The 15108-nt window shown below is 32.0% G+C and overlaps 4 protein-coding genes across 7 annotated transcripts; 2 read left to right on the forward strand and 2 right to left on the reverse strand.

Annotated features, from left to right (window-relative positions):
• Positions 1-643: 643 nt before the first annotated feature.
• LOC107194788 (transcription initiation factor IIA subunit 1) lies at positions 644-4606 on the reverse strand. Of its 3 annotated transcripts, none has more exons than XM_015584487.1 (7): positions 4423-4606; positions 2527-2737; positions 2036-2338; positions 1491-1696; positions 1149-1292; positions 914-1003; positions 644-751 (listed from the first exon to the last, which is right to left on the reverse strand). In XM_015584487.1, exons 1-7 carry the CDS (start codon positions 4444-4446, stop codon positions 644-646), a joined length of 1086 nt encoding a protein of 361 aa, XP_015439973.1. In that variant the 5' UTR covers positions 4447-4606. The 3 variants fall into 3 exon arrangements, with proteins under 3 accessions (XP_015439973.1, XP_015439974.1, XP_015439972.1); XM_015584488.1 differs by lacking the exon at positions 4423-4606 and adding an exon at positions 3699-3714; XM_015584486.1 differs by lacking the exon at positions 4423-4606 and adding an exon at positions 3292-3497.
• A 601-nt stretch (positions 4607-5207) lies between these two features.
• Positions 5208-6261, forward strand: LOC107194879 (mitochondrial import inner membrane translocase subunit TIM14). The gene is made up of 3 exons (XM_015584588.1): positions 5208-5282; positions 5710-5844; positions 5910-6261. Exons 1-3 carry the CDS (start codon positions 5280-5282, stop codon positions 6120-6122), a joined length of 351 nt encoding a protein of 116 aa, XP_015440074.1. The 5' UTR covers positions 5208-5279; the 3' UTR covers positions 6123-6261.
• A 275-nt stretch (positions 6262-6536) lies between these two features.
• LOC107194713 (growth hormone-regulated TBC protein 1-like) lies at positions 6537-8617 on the reverse strand. The gene is made up of 7 exons (XM_015584381.1): positions 8505-8617; positions 7983-8184; positions 7683-7913; positions 7430-7590; positions 7250-7358; positions 6863-7048; positions 6537-6774 (listed from the first exon to the last, which is right to left on the reverse strand). The coding sequence occupies exons 1-7, from the start codon at positions 8615-8617 to the stop codon at positions 6667-6669; spliced, it is 1110 nt and encodes a 369-aa protein (XP_015439867.1). The 3' UTR covers positions 6537-6666.
• A 1221-nt stretch (positions 8618-9838) lies between these two features.
• LOC107194712 (eukaryotic translation initiation factor 2A) lies at positions 9839-14984 on the forward strand. Of its 2 annotated transcripts, none has more exons than XM_015584380.1 (12): positions 9839-9908; positions 10421-10684; positions 10887-10986; positions 11334-11509; positions 12257-12345; positions 12418-12568; positions 12660-12830; positions 12926-13100; positions 13186-13328; positions 13439-13531; positions 13610-13788; positions 13873-14984. In XM_015584380.1, exons 1-12 carry the CDS (start codon positions 9881-9883, stop codon positions 13996-13998), a joined length of 1695 nt encoding a protein of 564 aa, XP_015439866.1. In that variant the 5' UTR covers positions 9839-9880; the 3' UTR covers positions 13999-14984. The 2 variants fall into 2 exon arrangements, with proteins under 2 accessions (XP_015439866.1, XP_015439865.1); XM_015584379.1 differs by having other exon boundaries at positions 13165-13328; positions 13873-14983.
• The last annotated feature ends 124 nt before the right edge of the window (positions 14985-15108 follow it).

The raw sequence follows: 15108 nt of genomic DNA on the forward strand, positions 1-15108 counted from the left end.
GTGAAAAAACTCCCATCAATGGGGACTCTTCAAAATATAATTTAGGATATTCCCTTAATATTGAGCTCTTAATTATGCAGTGAAACCCAGATTACTCGAATGTTTTCCTTTTCGATTTAATTAGTCTCTGAATGATTTTCCTTTGCAACTTCGAATTTCGAGTCTTTGTAAACGTATGTTGCTCAGAAATGCTAAACAAATGGTAATTTCCATTTTCTAGTTATATTGTCTTATGATATATTAAATTTATATGTTGCATTTATTTTCAATTTAAATTTGATAATTCCTTACGATGTTATGACTAATTAAATATAACATGTATAGATATATAATATATTTTATCTAGCGACATATACATTTAACAAAAGCATAAAATCTTATCTTTATAAATAAACAGAGAACATGTCTTATATTAATACGAATAATAGAGGTTTCAATGCATTTTTTTTTCAAAAGAAATTAGAATTCTATTCGAGCCTATTAGAATAAACTTTCAAACAATAGTGATATCTGTTCAATCCTTAAAAGTCACGTCTAAAACGAGAGAAATGTTTGTCAAAACAAAAATCTAGTGAAAAATTTGTATACCAATTTCACGTGAACACATTATCAAGGTCGATTTCCATAGTTTTATATAGTATCTCTACCATTCCGCGTCCCCGTTCATTTTCTGAAAAACGTAATCCTTACCGCTGAGGTTCATTATGCCGTCTTTGAGGTAGAATTTCCATTTGTTCCTACTCCTAGTTATCTAAAAGTTTACATTTAGATCATAATGTCAGTACCAACGATTTGACTAAATTTATAGGACATTTTTAAAAAAGTTGTCGAATTAGTTAAGATATAATGTTTATAATGTATTTATAATATCGTTCCGGAAATAGATGAAGTTTGTATTTGTTTGTATAAATACCTTGTCGTATTGACAAACGACTACATTATCCGTATCAAAAAGATCTTGCGGATCATCATCTGTTACATCGTCTTCCGAATTTAATGGCTCCTGAGGAAAAGAATGCATTATGCCATTATGCACATTAATAAATGTAGATAATAGTTCTCGAATTGTATGAATATCCTTTAACATTTTGTATTATTATCTCAATTTATACTACAGTAATACATATATATTACTAGACTTTAAATACCTCTTCTCTTGCAGCAGCTTCATCGTTTTCCTCTTCCTCTTTATCATCAAGATCTTCCTCTTCATCTTCGTTATCCTCTTCTTCCTCTTCTTCATCATCATCCGATGAATCTCCAAGTGGACCGTCTAATTGTGCTATATTATTCTGTACACGCGATAGAAAAAATAAGAAATTAATTTTCGTTTTGCGAAGTTGGAATATTTTCAAATGTACAAATCTTCCTTCCTTATATTTGCGGCTCTGTCTTATCTTTATAATCGCATCATTTTCACGGTGTATAACAAAGGACAAACGGGGGTATGTACATTTGTTTAACTCTAAATTAACATTTCTATTAATCACCTGATTTTGTACAGGCCGTTGAGAGACATTATTTGTACTCTGTGTAACAACCTGAAGTGGCTGACTAACTTGGAGGGGTGTCAATGTTGCTTGGCCTTGAAGGGTAGAATTAACATGCTGCTGGAGCAATGTAGACGCCAAATTGGCAGGCAATCCCATTGCAGCTGAGATAACTGGACCCGTCAGGATTGTATGCAATTGATTACCTAACAACAAATGCAACTTCGTTAACTACTTATTCAAAGCTTAACCCTCGCTCGACGAATACTGGATCATTTTCACCCGCCTGTTGTAACAGTCGACTGTCAAGAAATCGGATTTTAGTACAGTAATTTAAACAATAACGGTATATTCCATAAATATCATCCGAAAAATACATTTGGTTGAAATAATACATTCACAATTGAATATAAAACCTTATCCTACAGATGGGATTATTACTATGGGTCGAAATGACCCGAATTCACAGACCACGACTCAGCTGAAGCATCGCAGTTTGAGGGCTGATTAGTTTTATTACTGTACAGAAAATCGTTTCAGTATACCTTGAATCGCTGACGCAGGAACCTGTATAGTCAGAACTCTTTGTGGGGCGTCTGGCACGCCCGTCTGTGGCGGTAATGTGATTTGAATAGGCACTTGCCGATCCATTACCGCGGATGTAGACGTTACTAATTGTTGCACTGGCGTATTGGCATGTTGTTGCATACCAGCCGTCGTTGAATGGGTTTGGGTTTGTTGTTGAGGCTGCTGTTGTGTCTGTTGCTGCTGTTGCTGTTGTTGAGACGCTTGTTGTGGAACCGTATTTCCTCCTGTTTGTTGTACAAAATGATTTCCTACATTTACTCCTGAAAACAAAGACTGCGCTGTTTACACTTACTATGTGTGCACGGAATATTTTTAGAAAAATGTAGATACGTGTGTGATAGCAAGCTCATGAAAATTAGTACGTCGTGTGTACACGAGGCACTGCTGTGAATGTATAACTTAATTCTAGTAAATGTTTCTGAGACACTATTGAATATTATTATTGTACCTTTATTAACAGGCACAGCTTTGTGTGTATTTATTTGAGGAACCTGAGGTTCCGGTGGATCTGGATTAAGTTCGACAGCTTTGCTAGACATTAGTTTTGTTTCCCATATTTGTTTGAGCTCTTGCAGTACTTGTTCATCTACACCTTCGTCTATAAATGATTCTCTTACTCCTGATATAACATCCTCTATCACAGTATTGTATAATTTTAGCTGCAACGTCAATATATATTTTGTAATTTGATATACAAGAACATTATGTACAAATTATTTGTTACTTGCTCATTAAGTATGCTTGTATATCATTTTAAAGTACATGTTTTAATAAGTGGTTACTAAACTGTGATTTTATGTGTGTATATTAGACGAAAAGGTATAAAACTCAATAAAATAAGAAAGTCGATGACTTTTGACAGTACAATGTTCCTTTTATTTTAGATCTAGTAAAATTCTTAGTAAAGAATATATGTCCCTGTTTAGTTCTGTTTTTATAAATTGATCTAGACGAATGTAATTTTGCACAGACATCTGTAGTTTAATAGATTCTTTGTTTCAGCCTCACAGCCAAGAAATTTGGACTTGGATTACAACTTATCCTAACTTAATCCATGCATTCTTCTTGTTCACTCTCTCCTTTCATTTCCTTTCTATCTTAAATCCTAACTTATTTCTGACCACCTTATTGTACATCTTTCCTTCTCCTCCCTCCTTTTTCATTCCAAATCGCTAAGCCATTCCTACATACTCTCGTCCTTTCTTCCACTCACCATGTTTTCTATCCTAATTCCCCTCTCTATTTTCCCACAATCCATTGCCAAATATTCTAGCATTCCAAATTTGTTCCTGCATAAATCACAATTTCTTCCTTCCTCTATCTTCCAATATATATTCAACTTTTCTGAACTTCCACATCATACTTGGGCTATTAACTAAATATTCCAGACACCCCTATTGTTTTTATAAATTTGTAACTTTCGTTGTACTTTCATTGTTTTATTTTCCTATCTTGTTCGTATTGCTGGATCTCTATGTCTCTTCTTCTAAGTTTTTCTTCCACTTTCTTTCATTACCTTCTGAATAGATCCACTCCAGCTTGAATCAACCCATTCCTTTTTATATGATCATCCCTCTAATAAAAAAAACCCCCACAACTCAACTCCATATATCAACATACCTATTATGAACATTGAATGTAAACATTCTGATTCCATAGTCTGCCTTAAATATCCTTTCCCCAATGCCCCATACCATTTGCAGTTTAATAATTACATATTGAAAATAAGAACAATTAACATAATGTTTGTGGAACAAAATACTAGTATTTGTCAAACAAAAATATTTGAAAACTATATTATTTGCAAAGCTGAAACAACCATAATTATTTCAACATCAGATTATTTTTCATGGTAGTTAATAAAGTATGAAAATTTCTATCTTCTATTTATAATAGTTCATATTTCGCGCAGCGTTCTTTAATTTGTAACATTGTGAATGACTCTTTGGAATTAGTCAAATTTAAAAGCATTACAGTGAACCCTAACCTAAGCTCAGGGAGTCAAATAATCAAGAACCTTTTTTCCTAAAAATTAATGAGAAAAGAAATATGAAAAATGAGGATTCATTTGTACGTCAACACGGTATCATACATCTAACGACAGAATCAAAAAATTATGAAAATATGATTATTCATCCCTGATCAATAACACATAAATTTATAACAGATTTCGTACGAAACTACAGTTTTTGCTGAATCAAAAGGACAAAGACGAGGATCAAAATGATATAGGTGATAAGAAGAAAAGTCAAACGATATAAAAATCGTCATTCCCGTCATCAAAATGATCATAATTAACTGTTCCTTTGATCGGTGGTCTTTTTTGTTCATATTTGTTACTCACCACGCTTGTCTGACTGAGGGCCATTGCGAGGATAATTCGTATTGTCTAATTAGAGAAACAATAGGAATAATCCAACGAATAAATCAGCCCCAGTTCAGAAGCCGATCCGCGGTAGCATCGCTCTTTTATATACTGTGGAGTGTGGACACGTCTCCCATTCCACCTGATTCTACCATGAATTGAGAACGGCCATCTCAAGGGAGATCAGTGTAACCAACCTCACGGAACAAAAATCCACCGAACTAGACAAATCATCAGCCTGAAAATATTAACTGTCACGGGTTACAGCGAGTAAAGGCGACGAAGGTTCGAGTGTACGGTACCACCATCTGAAATCATGAAAATTGTACTAATGAACTAGTAGTTTGAACCTTTTTATCATAGATGGTACTATTGGTCATTTATACTTTATATGAGTATATATATATATATATATATATGTACGATATGTACATTTGTGATTTCATACTATATATTTAATTGCGCAGTAACGTCATTCAGCTGCAAGAAGCATGTTCCAATCGACTATCGAAGTTCTGGAATTAGTTCCAATTTTTGCCACCAAAGTGGTGGGGGCGACACTAAATGTCCCATAAATCCCCATTTTTCCCGCGCTTTTTGCAAAATCAAAGATGGCGGATAATCTGCACATTTGTGGCGCCCCCACCAGTTGGTGGCGAAAAGTGGAACTAATTCCAGAACTTCCAATACTTAAAAGTTAATATTATAGGTGTCTATTTATAACAAACGTTGAACAATCTCTCTAGTAATTTATTCGATGACCTAACAAAGTTATTTTAACTGTTGTTAAATAGGTATCTGCGGTTAGTTTTTGCGTTTTTGGCAATTTCATTGAAATGGTAAGAGTTAATTGAAAATACTATTTTCACTTGTAAAATTATTAATCATTGTTTCGTCAATATGCGTAAGAATAAATCATTGACGTTGAGTGCTTTACGTACAGTGTAAAATATTTCATAATTTATAAATGTGTATGCAACGTCGAGGATCTGTGAACTTATGCACACGTATATGTTATCATCGTTTTGTTAATAATGAGTACCCTGTTACTACTTTTAAAGTATTATTATTTAACAATAACAGAAAGTGAATATATGTTCATTATTGATGTATTCACTAATTGTAGTGGAGTTGAGGTTATAAGAACAGAGTTACTGTTTTAATAGATACAATTCAGTCTATTGTTTAATTATATACGTTTATGAGTTTAAAAATCAGTAACGTCTAGAGTACATAGTTTAGCCTTTGATTTGTATTTTTTCCTAGGCTAGTTCACTTATTGCAGCAGGTTTAGGCCTTGCTGCAATGGGTTTTACTGGGCGCTATATCATGAGAAAGATGCCAACTTTATCTCAAAAGATGGCAGAGGCTATTAAAAATATGCCAAAGTTAGATTCACAGGTAAATCATTTCAAATTAAAAAAAATTAATTATTACAATTATTGTAACTTAATATACATTTGCAGACATTGGCAAACAACAAATACTATAAAGGTGGTTTTGAATCTAAAATGACTCGACGTGAAGCTAGTTTAATATTAGGTGTTTCCCCGACTGCAAACAAAGCAAAAGTAAAAGAGCATTTTAAAAAAGTCATGGCAGTGAATCATCCTGATAGGGGTGGATCTCCTTACATAGCAGCAAAGATTAATGAAGCAAAGGATTTACTAGAAAAATGAGCCAGGAAGTCATAGTTAAACAAATAATTAGTTATAACGATTTGTATTGTATCTATATTTGTAAATTTAATTCTAGTAAACAAATGTTTCTGTACATATCTAGGCAACGCAAATCAATTTTGTATTTTATTTAACTTAGAATAAAATTATTTATAAATACATTGTTGGTGGTTGTGATTTCAATACTGACTAATTGAGCTAATAATTACAGTACTTAAGATACTTAATACAATACATATAATATTAATATAATTAAGACACGTATATTACAATCTTATGGAATATATATTATGGAACTAGTGATTAGTTTCATATTCTTTCTTTGTTTTTACAAATAATGAATATATAAAGAATCATATAAATGAAAAATACAAACATCATCGTCGGTGTATTGTCTTATGCTTTCGTGCTAAATTTATATTTACAGGAACACTGTAGAACCTAATTATTATGATACAATCTTACACAGCTTGATCGGTTTGCAGTTACAGTAGAAGGATACATTGACTAGGTCATTTCGACAGATAGAATCTTATTGTTATCACTATCGTCCTAATTTGTTTTCTTTTTGTTCTATGCGTTGTCGCGAGATTTTTGTTCGTAGCTTCATAACTGTACTACCAGGCAGTGATCCAGGTATTGTAAATATACTCTAGGATAAGAAAGATTTCATTACTACTACTCCTCCTTAATGATTCCTAATACATCAGAATTGTATTTAATCTCAAGGGAATATTTACCTGCATGAAATCGTGACACTTTAAAACAATACTGTCCTTTGTTATCTCTTTAAAACATTCTGCTAAGATAGTAAAATCTTGACATGCGAGCAAGCTACTCTTGTTTCTTTTTATCAGAGTCAATGCAACACGAAATATAATTTTACTGCCTTCATAAAAAAGACAGTCCCAAATGCGCAGCGTAGTCTGCCAAGTTGTAAATATTTTATTCAGTACTTCTATAGTTTATGGCAATCCAAACAGGAATTCAATTATTAATACGAAACGTTACAGTAACAATCAAATTTTTTTTCAACTCTACACATACTACATATAAAATCTTTGAAATGAATAAAACGTTACTATATCTTAATCTTAACATCAAAAATATGTATGATTAATTTTTACCTCGATCGGTAAGACCTCTGCAAATAAACAAACAAACCATTTTGTTGTAATAACTGCCCAAGGTAAACCTATATCTGTGACGTGCTGATAAATATCTGGCATTTTTATCCTAAAAAAATATTAACAATACATACGCATGTAACTTATAAACTATCAGTGAAAACTGAAGAAAATACATACTTGACAAATTCTGCAAGAACATCTATATCTGTAAGCAGACCATCCATAGTCGGTGTATAATAATCAGGTAAAATTTTCTCTATTAGAACTTTTAACAACCAAAAAGCTGTCTCTTCATTTTTTGTTACTAATAACAATAATCCTGCTATGTAGTTTAAACCCTAAGAGAAGTTGAAAATGATTTAATAAAAGCTTCATTTGAATCTTGCATAAATGAAATTTACAGAGATGCTAATAGTGTAATTGCACTTACTTGACAGTACCCTACTGTTTTATTTTGATGCGCAAAAGCTAACAGAATATTATACAACTGATGCTGTTGATTTTCTGTGTTATTAAAGAATATATTGTCAGGAAATGTTCTAGGTAGGTCAGTTTTGATAATATCTGCAACTTCCTTATTATGCGGAGACTGTAGTAATTTTTCATACAGATCTGGGGATGCATTTCTCATATCTTCTCCTCCACTCACAGCAAGCCATACCTTTAAGCATTTTAATCCATTCAATTAGTTTGATAAAATAAAACTCTTTTAGATATTACTGTTACTTACCAAACCTCTATGTTCACTTGGTATACCTTTACGGACATATCTCTTTATTGTAATATTGCGTTGCAATGACTTTCCTTCACCAATAATTTTAGCCCATTTCTTTGCTCTCTTAGCAAGTACTTTGAGGTATTCGGACATAAAATCTTCATAAGTTTCATAGTCAAAGTCGTGAGATCTTTCGAAGCCATACTCGTCCACATTGCTAGTAAACAAAATATAATTATTAATTTATTTCGAAAAGGTATTGTGAAAAACTGTAAATAGAAACATTTTTGGAATGAGACGATTTTAACAATAAAATCTTTTTTGAAATGTAATCGATAAAGTCGTCCCATTTATTTTAGAAATTTTATTTACAAAAACATAACCTCTTTCAAATCTGAAACAAAAGCAGGATAATATGACATGTACAATTTATGTAAATTAGCTATACTGCTCACACTTTTTATATACCTATATCTGTAAGCGAGTAAAAAGTAACAATATTATAACAAAACAACTCGGGGTCTCTTTAATGCTCACCTAAAACATGAACTTGCCATACCCCACGCAAGACGATGCTGACATATAATTTCTGCTGTATACAGGGTGTTCAGCAAACCCTTCTGGATTTTAATATTACTGAACATTATCATCATCAAATCGTGTTGAATAATATTACTGATATATTATGAAATGAACCTCTTAATCTATTTTTGGATTCAATTTAATACGGTAAGTTAATATTATATTTTTCATTATTCTAATTCTTTTACATAGAACTTTAGTATACTCACGATAAATCTCCAAATAGTATATATATAACAACAATAGTACTGTGTTTTCGAACTTTTAGAAACAGCTGAAATCGATGGTATATTTATAGCAAACGTTTTTAGATCTTTAATTAAAAAATTGCTGTAGACATATATCTTATCTCGTGAATCGCTTAAATATATCCCTTTGGTATATGAGATTTTGCATTGATAACAAATAACTTGTTAAATGTATACTTGTCGGTAAACTATTTGAAAATTTTGAATAGTAGGTTGTACATTTTAAAACTAAGTTTTGTATTTAAAATCAGTGAAAGAAAATGTTCACTTGGAAAATGTTGAAAGATCGATTATCTATGCTATAATCGTACGTGATCGAACAAAGTAATCGATATCAAAGTTACCAGTATAAGTAACTATGTAGATTGATATTTCTACTAGTTCTAAAGCTGACAACTAATTACAATTAAAGTTTTACATATTCTCAACGTGAATAGTCAATTTCTCACGTTATTAACACAGTAAAAAATTGTTATAAAAAAGTTGTAGGCCGTTAAATAAAATAATTGTGCATCCTAGTTAGCGTTTTAGAAAACGCCACGAAAAGTAGCTTTCCCATCTAGGTATTGCACGAAGTTCCGTGTTGTAGATCGCAGCGCGTAAATTATGAAATCATTTTATTGGTATTTAAATTCGAAAGTCTACTAAGGACTTCAAGTCCTTTTACAAGATGTTTCTCTAAAGAAATATATATCTTTTCCATGCTCTACTTTAAGCGATGTATGAACTACGAAATGTGTATTTATACATAGTATAAAGATAATATGCAAAATGTGTGAACATTATGATAACAAATAACACGGTACACAATCTTTATTAATCGGTTATTTGAACAGCTGTAATTACATCATCGGGTAATTATAAACAGCTCGTTAAATGAATATCAATGTGTAACTCCAAATTGATGAGATAAATGTCAATACAGTTTATAAATACAAGTATGTACGGCCCTGAGCGCACGTGCTTCTTGCATACGATGTTGGCGACGCATGTGCAAGAAATCCTTTTCAAGGGACAAATTCCTCAATCTGGCAAGAGTGGTCGATACTTGATATTACGGTACCACATGGTAACGGAGGTAAAATGGCGTTAACCGTTCCTTGTGTCGCTGGTAAGCATTTTTGTACTATTCTCTTACATATTTTTCTTAATTAAAGATTGAATTTCACATGGTATTTTCTCCCCGAATAATGTCCGCCAATATTAAACACCTGTCTGTTTATAATGCGCTCGTAAAGTTCGTCACATGCGGCAATTGACTGCACAAAAATATGTCATGTGGCATTTTGTTACTGAAAAATACATAAATATATTATAGGGATGAATAAACATATTACGTATAATATAATAAATACGTGTGTGCATTATTATTAAGAGAAATTTTATGCGTACAACTTCGATGATTTTTAATTGATTTTCGTGAATGTTTTGTGGTTATTTTAAATTTGTGTCTGATCAGAGTATTTTTCTAATATTTCGTTCTATAACGCTTTAATGTAAATACAAAATGTTTGTACCTATAAAATTCTGAATTTTGTATTTGTTATATATTACTATAGTTAAGATAATATTGTTTATTGTAATATTTGTTATTAGAAATTAAAGATGCAATTTTCTTTATAGTGAGAGGTTCCATCGGGGTCAGTTTAGGACAAGGCCCGCCATCGTACGAACCAGTTAAATCATTTCCTAAGGATGACAGTAAAACATGTAAAGCAATGATTTTTAGTCCAGAAGGACGTTACTTTGCATGGGCCAATGGGGTGACTACCAAAATTGTGGATTGTAATACATGGAAAATTATATCGGAGATCAAAAGACCCAAAATCTTTTCAATACAGTTTTCCACTAAAGGCACATATTTTATGACATGGGAACCTTTCATGGGTATTACATTTATTATTATTCTATTAATTATTTCTGCTGTCTAATATTATTTGATGTAGTAGATTCATTTCATATATGTTGTTATATTTTATAAGATCATAATAGCATAACAAGAAGTTGTTCATGGCTAATTCGTTTGTTATAAATAAGTAATTTTCATTATAATAACAGTATTTATAATATATCAGTACTTTTATTCCAGTGGTACAATCAAATCCACAAGCATCACCAAATCTTCATATATGGAAGTCAGAGAATGGAGAATTAGTGAAGGGTTTTATACAGAAGAAACAAACAGATTGGTAATATATTATGTACACAATTGTTCTAAAACTTGTTCACTAAAAAAACATTTACATATTAATGGTAAAATTATATATTCTAAACTTCTGTGAAAATATCTTGTTGTTATGTGACATTAATTTTTTGTTCACTCTTTGTATATATGATAAGTTGAGGAAAATTGTATTTATATACAAATAATCTATACATTTTCGAAGTAGTATGTTTCAATGATACGTAATAATTTTAAGAGAACCATATTATATTTGTTGATCATCAATATATTTCCGTAAGATTAGTTCAGGATGTATACTTATTTGGTAAATTTTTTACAGTATGTAGCTATATTTATATCACATTTATTCAGGCAGCCCCAATGGTCAAGCGACGAGAAAATCTGTGGGATGATAATTGGTGCAGACGTCGTTCTGTACGAGGATGCCAATTTTCAAAAAGTTGCTCACAGAATAAACATAGCCAAAGTTGCTAGTTTTAGTATATCTCCCATTTGTTCCACGTATTATATTCTCTGTTATATGCCTGGTAATTACATTTTGTTTGTATTCATTTAATCTTACAATTTTGAATACAGTCATAATTTGTCAGGGTACTTATATGTGGAGAGTACATCATTTTTTTTTTTCACAATGCTATTTAACAAATGTTACACCAGTTATTGCAAAATGAACATCGAAATAAATACGAGACTATGCAATTGATAACTAAATACCGTACTTTGTTGATTGAAGTATATAAATTACGAAGTGCTTTAGTAGTAGTTCAAGTGTAGCTGAGATAAAAATTGGCATATTTTATGAAGTACTTTTTTATTTCAGTTTCTCTCATTATGAAGCAAATATGCATCAGGCGTGTAACGCACAGGTGGAATGAAGATTATATAAGACAATTATATCTGTAGAACATTTTAATATTGTAAGGAAGTACGACTGAGTATTAATACGTAATGGTATTTTGTGATATACACGAGTACTTAGGTACAATAATCGGGATCGACAAATAATGAGAAATTTTGCTGACTATTCTGTGTACACTTTCATATGTAAGTACAGAAATAAAATCATAGGGAATAAAGAAATGTTCAAGAGGTAATTATAAACTTGATATCATAGGCTTCAAATTAACGCGATGAATAACATTTGTGCTCTATCGTTATATGAAACGATGTAAAACTAAGTACTCTCCACATTGAATACCAAATGTACATATTATGTTTTTAATTTCACTACAAGTATGGAATTGCTTTTGTATTTCCTATTATTTGTATCATAGGAAAGCCTGGTCAGCCTTCATTCGGCAGATTATTTCAATACCCTGATTTTGAACCTACACGTGCTGTGGCAAATAAAAGCTTCTTCCAGGTATTGTATTGCTTTCGTAAAATGCTCACAACATTTATTTCTCCTTAGAAATTGTATAATTCTCCTTTTTAGGCGGACAGAGTGAATGTTTACTGGAATAACACCGGAGCGCATGCTTTATTGCTGACAAGTACAGAGGTTGATAAGACAGGCGCTTCGTACTATGGAAAACAGACGTTACATTATCTTAATACAAAAGGGGAAACTGCTATGCTTATGCTTAGTTAGTAATTTGTTTGTCATTGCAGTTCATAAACTTATAAGTTTTCCATATTTATAATTATTATTATTATTTATTATAATTTTTTAATTAGGTAAAGAAGGTCCTATACACGAAGTACAATGGTCTCCAAAAAACAATGAATTCTGTGTAGTTTATGGTTTCATGCCAGCCGAAGCCACATTATTTAATCTTAAGTGTGAGAAAATATTTGAGTTCGGTGCCTTGCATCGGAACAGCATTTACTATAATCCACAGGGAAATAATATCCTTTTTCGCATTACAATATTTTTTATTATTTATTCGATATAAAATGTTTTTATACTTACTGAGCGATTCGTTTCCTTAACCATTGTGCACTTCTTCTATTGACTGGATTTGGTAACCTCCGTGGTCACGTCGAGTTATGGGATATCGATACGAAAAAATTAATTGCTAAAGCAGAAGCTCCCGATACCACGCTTCTTCAGTGGTCTCCAGATGGAGAACATTTTATGACTGCAACCACAGCACCGAGACTTCGAATGGGTAACGGGTAAGTGATAACTGTATCATAATCTTTATAAGCACATTAATTAAAAATCAGTATTTATTTACAGATTCAAAATCTGGCATTACAGTGGAACATTATTATACGAGCGACCATGGAATGAACAAGAGGAACTTTGGGAAGTACTTTGGCAGACTTTCCCATCAAGCACATTTCCAGAGAAAACAATCAGTTATAAAGCTGTTGAGGGTATTGCTCCTAGCCAGCCACAAGGTAAAGATACTTTATAACACTCGACAATGTGATCAGACTATTGTATCAATTGTTTTACAGTACGTATTTAGTAAGTAGGATATAAAGTTTTGCGTGTGATTTGCTTAAAGCTTCAAAACAAGCATATCGACCACCTTCCGCCAGAGGAGAAAGTTTACCTTTCGCAGTACCTACCTATCCTTTTGGGAAGACGAAAAAAGCTGGTAAGGAAAATTTATGTGATTACTTGTAAAGTATGATTGTCGTCTGCAGAATCGACACAGATATCACATTTCTTTTAGCAAACAAAACGAAGCAAAAGACAAAGAAAGACAAGAAGGACTCGGAAGCTTCTGCATCTATCGACACAAGTACAAATGGACAAGTTACTACGAGCACAAAAAATCAAAGCTTAACTTCTGGAAATGTTCCTGAAATCGATGAGGTGGAAAGAAGTAAAAAATTCAAAAGAATTAAAGCGGTAAGAATTTTCATTTAACTAGTCGTGTAAGTAATGGAAGTAACATTCGGTGATTTTAACTTCTATATCTTCTGTTCACTGTAGAAATTAGATCAAATTACAAAATTAAAAGAACAATTAGAGGCTGGGAAGAAGTTAGAAATCAATCAATTGGAGAAGATAAAGAAAGAAGCTGACTTGTTGAAGGAATTCGAAGAGCTAGCCTTATGATGAACATTTTACATCGCGGATATGTACGGTTAACAAAAAAAAAGAAAAAAAAAAGAAAAGTCCGAATATTTGTCCTGAAAAATGGAAAAATGATCTCGGTCCATCGTTTACAATATCGTACGTACGAAAGATACGTTTGGCTGAATATAAAAGTTTTCATTCTGCGAAGAGATAGTGGGAACAAGATAAATTTCGACAGTGGATTAAGGGACACGTTTCCACATTATCGAGGTTGTCAGAATTTAAGACACGATCACATAAATTTTATTTGTAAGCGATGGCAGGAAGAATGCAAATGGTCCATCATCACGCCTTTTCCTTAATAACGAAGGAGAAATCATTTCCTCTTTCTCAAGAGACTTTTCATTTTAAGTGACATTTTTAATGTTGAAGAACGATGATAATGTCGGCCGACGATTATCAAGCTTCTTCCATAATCTCAGATAAAGATCGCGTATACACAATAAGAATGAACATGATTTAATACAAAAAGTATCTCGTTGGTATTATATTGGATATGTAAGGGATTATATAGAGTATATAATCACATGGGGGTCGCGAGATGAAAAAACTAATGTAATTGTAAAATTTAAACGCGCAGAAAAATTTGTTCCTGGTTGCAGGTGCTATAATTTCAATTAGTATGTTTAGAAATTACTGTTCATTGTTTTTTTTTTCATCTAACAATTCACGAATATTTAGCGGGGATCAGAAATGGACATATCATTTTTTGTGACTTAATTATTATGAAAGTCATTAGCACACTGCTGGTACCTTTGGGAATATATTTCGTCGTTGTACACGATATTTTTGTTTTTGTGCCTTGCTTTGTTTTTTAACGGTTCAAATTTTTATATTTTCCTTGCTATTGATGATTACAAGACTGGTCAATCGGAATAGGATTACCTGGGTACAGTTTAATAATTAAGTGGAAAGAATTGCCAAAAAAAAGAAGAAAAGAGAAACAATGGTTAAGCGTTGTTTTACGAATGATAAAACATTTTTAAACAATAAAGGAAATTAGCTTTTCGAATTACTTGATTTTTTAAGCATCACTATTTTAAACAAAGTTCGAAGTTACCCATTACTCGTTTTTCAGTTCAATTGCAA

This window comes from Dufourea novaeangliae, unplaced genomic scaffold, assembly GCF_001272555.1.
Source record: "Dufourea novaeangliae isolate 0120121106 unplaced genomic scaffold, ASM127255v1 scaffold8, whole genome shotgun sequence".
NCBI classification, from domain to species: domain Eukaryota; kingdom Metazoa; phylum Arthropoda; class Insecta; order Hymenoptera; family Halictidae; genus Dufourea; species Dufourea novaeangliae.

Excerpts from the sequence above, each read along its gene's own strand:
- LOC107194788 (XM_015584486.1), bottom strand. The coding sequence starts at position 3,354 with ATGCTAGAATATTTGGCAATGGATTGTGGGAAAATAGAGAGGGGAATT. Across the intron at positions 2,738-3,291 it reads GAATTAGGATAGAAAACATG|CTAAAATTATACAATACTGT; the intron begins GTGAGTGGAAGA and ends TTGACGTTGCAG. Across the intron at positions 1,697-2,035 it reads TCCTGCGTCAGCGATTCAAG|GTAATCAATTGCATACAATC; the intron begins GTATACTGAAAC and ends ATTTGTTGTTAG.
- LOC107194879 (XM_015584588.1), top strand. Across the intron at positions 5,845-5,909 it reads TGCCAAAGTTAGATTCACAG|ACATTGGCAAACAACAAATA; the intron begins GTAAATCATTTC and ends ATACATTTGCAG.
- LOC107194713 (XM_015584381.1), bottom strand. The coding sequence starts at position 8,617 with ATGATAATGTTCAGTAATATTAAAATCCAGAAGGGTTTGCTGAACACC. Across the intron at positions 8,185-8,504 it reads ATGGCAAGTTCATGTTTTAG|CAATGTGGACGAGTATGGCT; the intron begins GTGAGCATTAAA and ends TTTGTTTACTAG. Across the intron at positions 7,591-7,682 it reads AAACAGTAGGGTACTGTCAA|GGTTTAAACTACATAGCAGG; the intron begins GTAAGTGCAATT and ends AACTTCTCTTAG.
- LOC107194712 (XM_015584379.1), top strand. The coding sequence starts at position 9,881 with ATGGCGTTAACCGTTCCTTGTGTCGCTG. Across the intron at positions 11,510-12,256 it reads TATTCTCTGTTATATGCCTG|GAAAGCCTGGTCAGCCTTCA; the intron begins GTAATTACATTT and ends TTTGTATCATAG. Across the intron at positions 12,569-12,659 it reads AACTGCTATGCTTATGCTTA|GTAAAGAAGGTCCTATACAC; the intron begins GTTAGTAATTTG and ends TTTTTTAATTAG.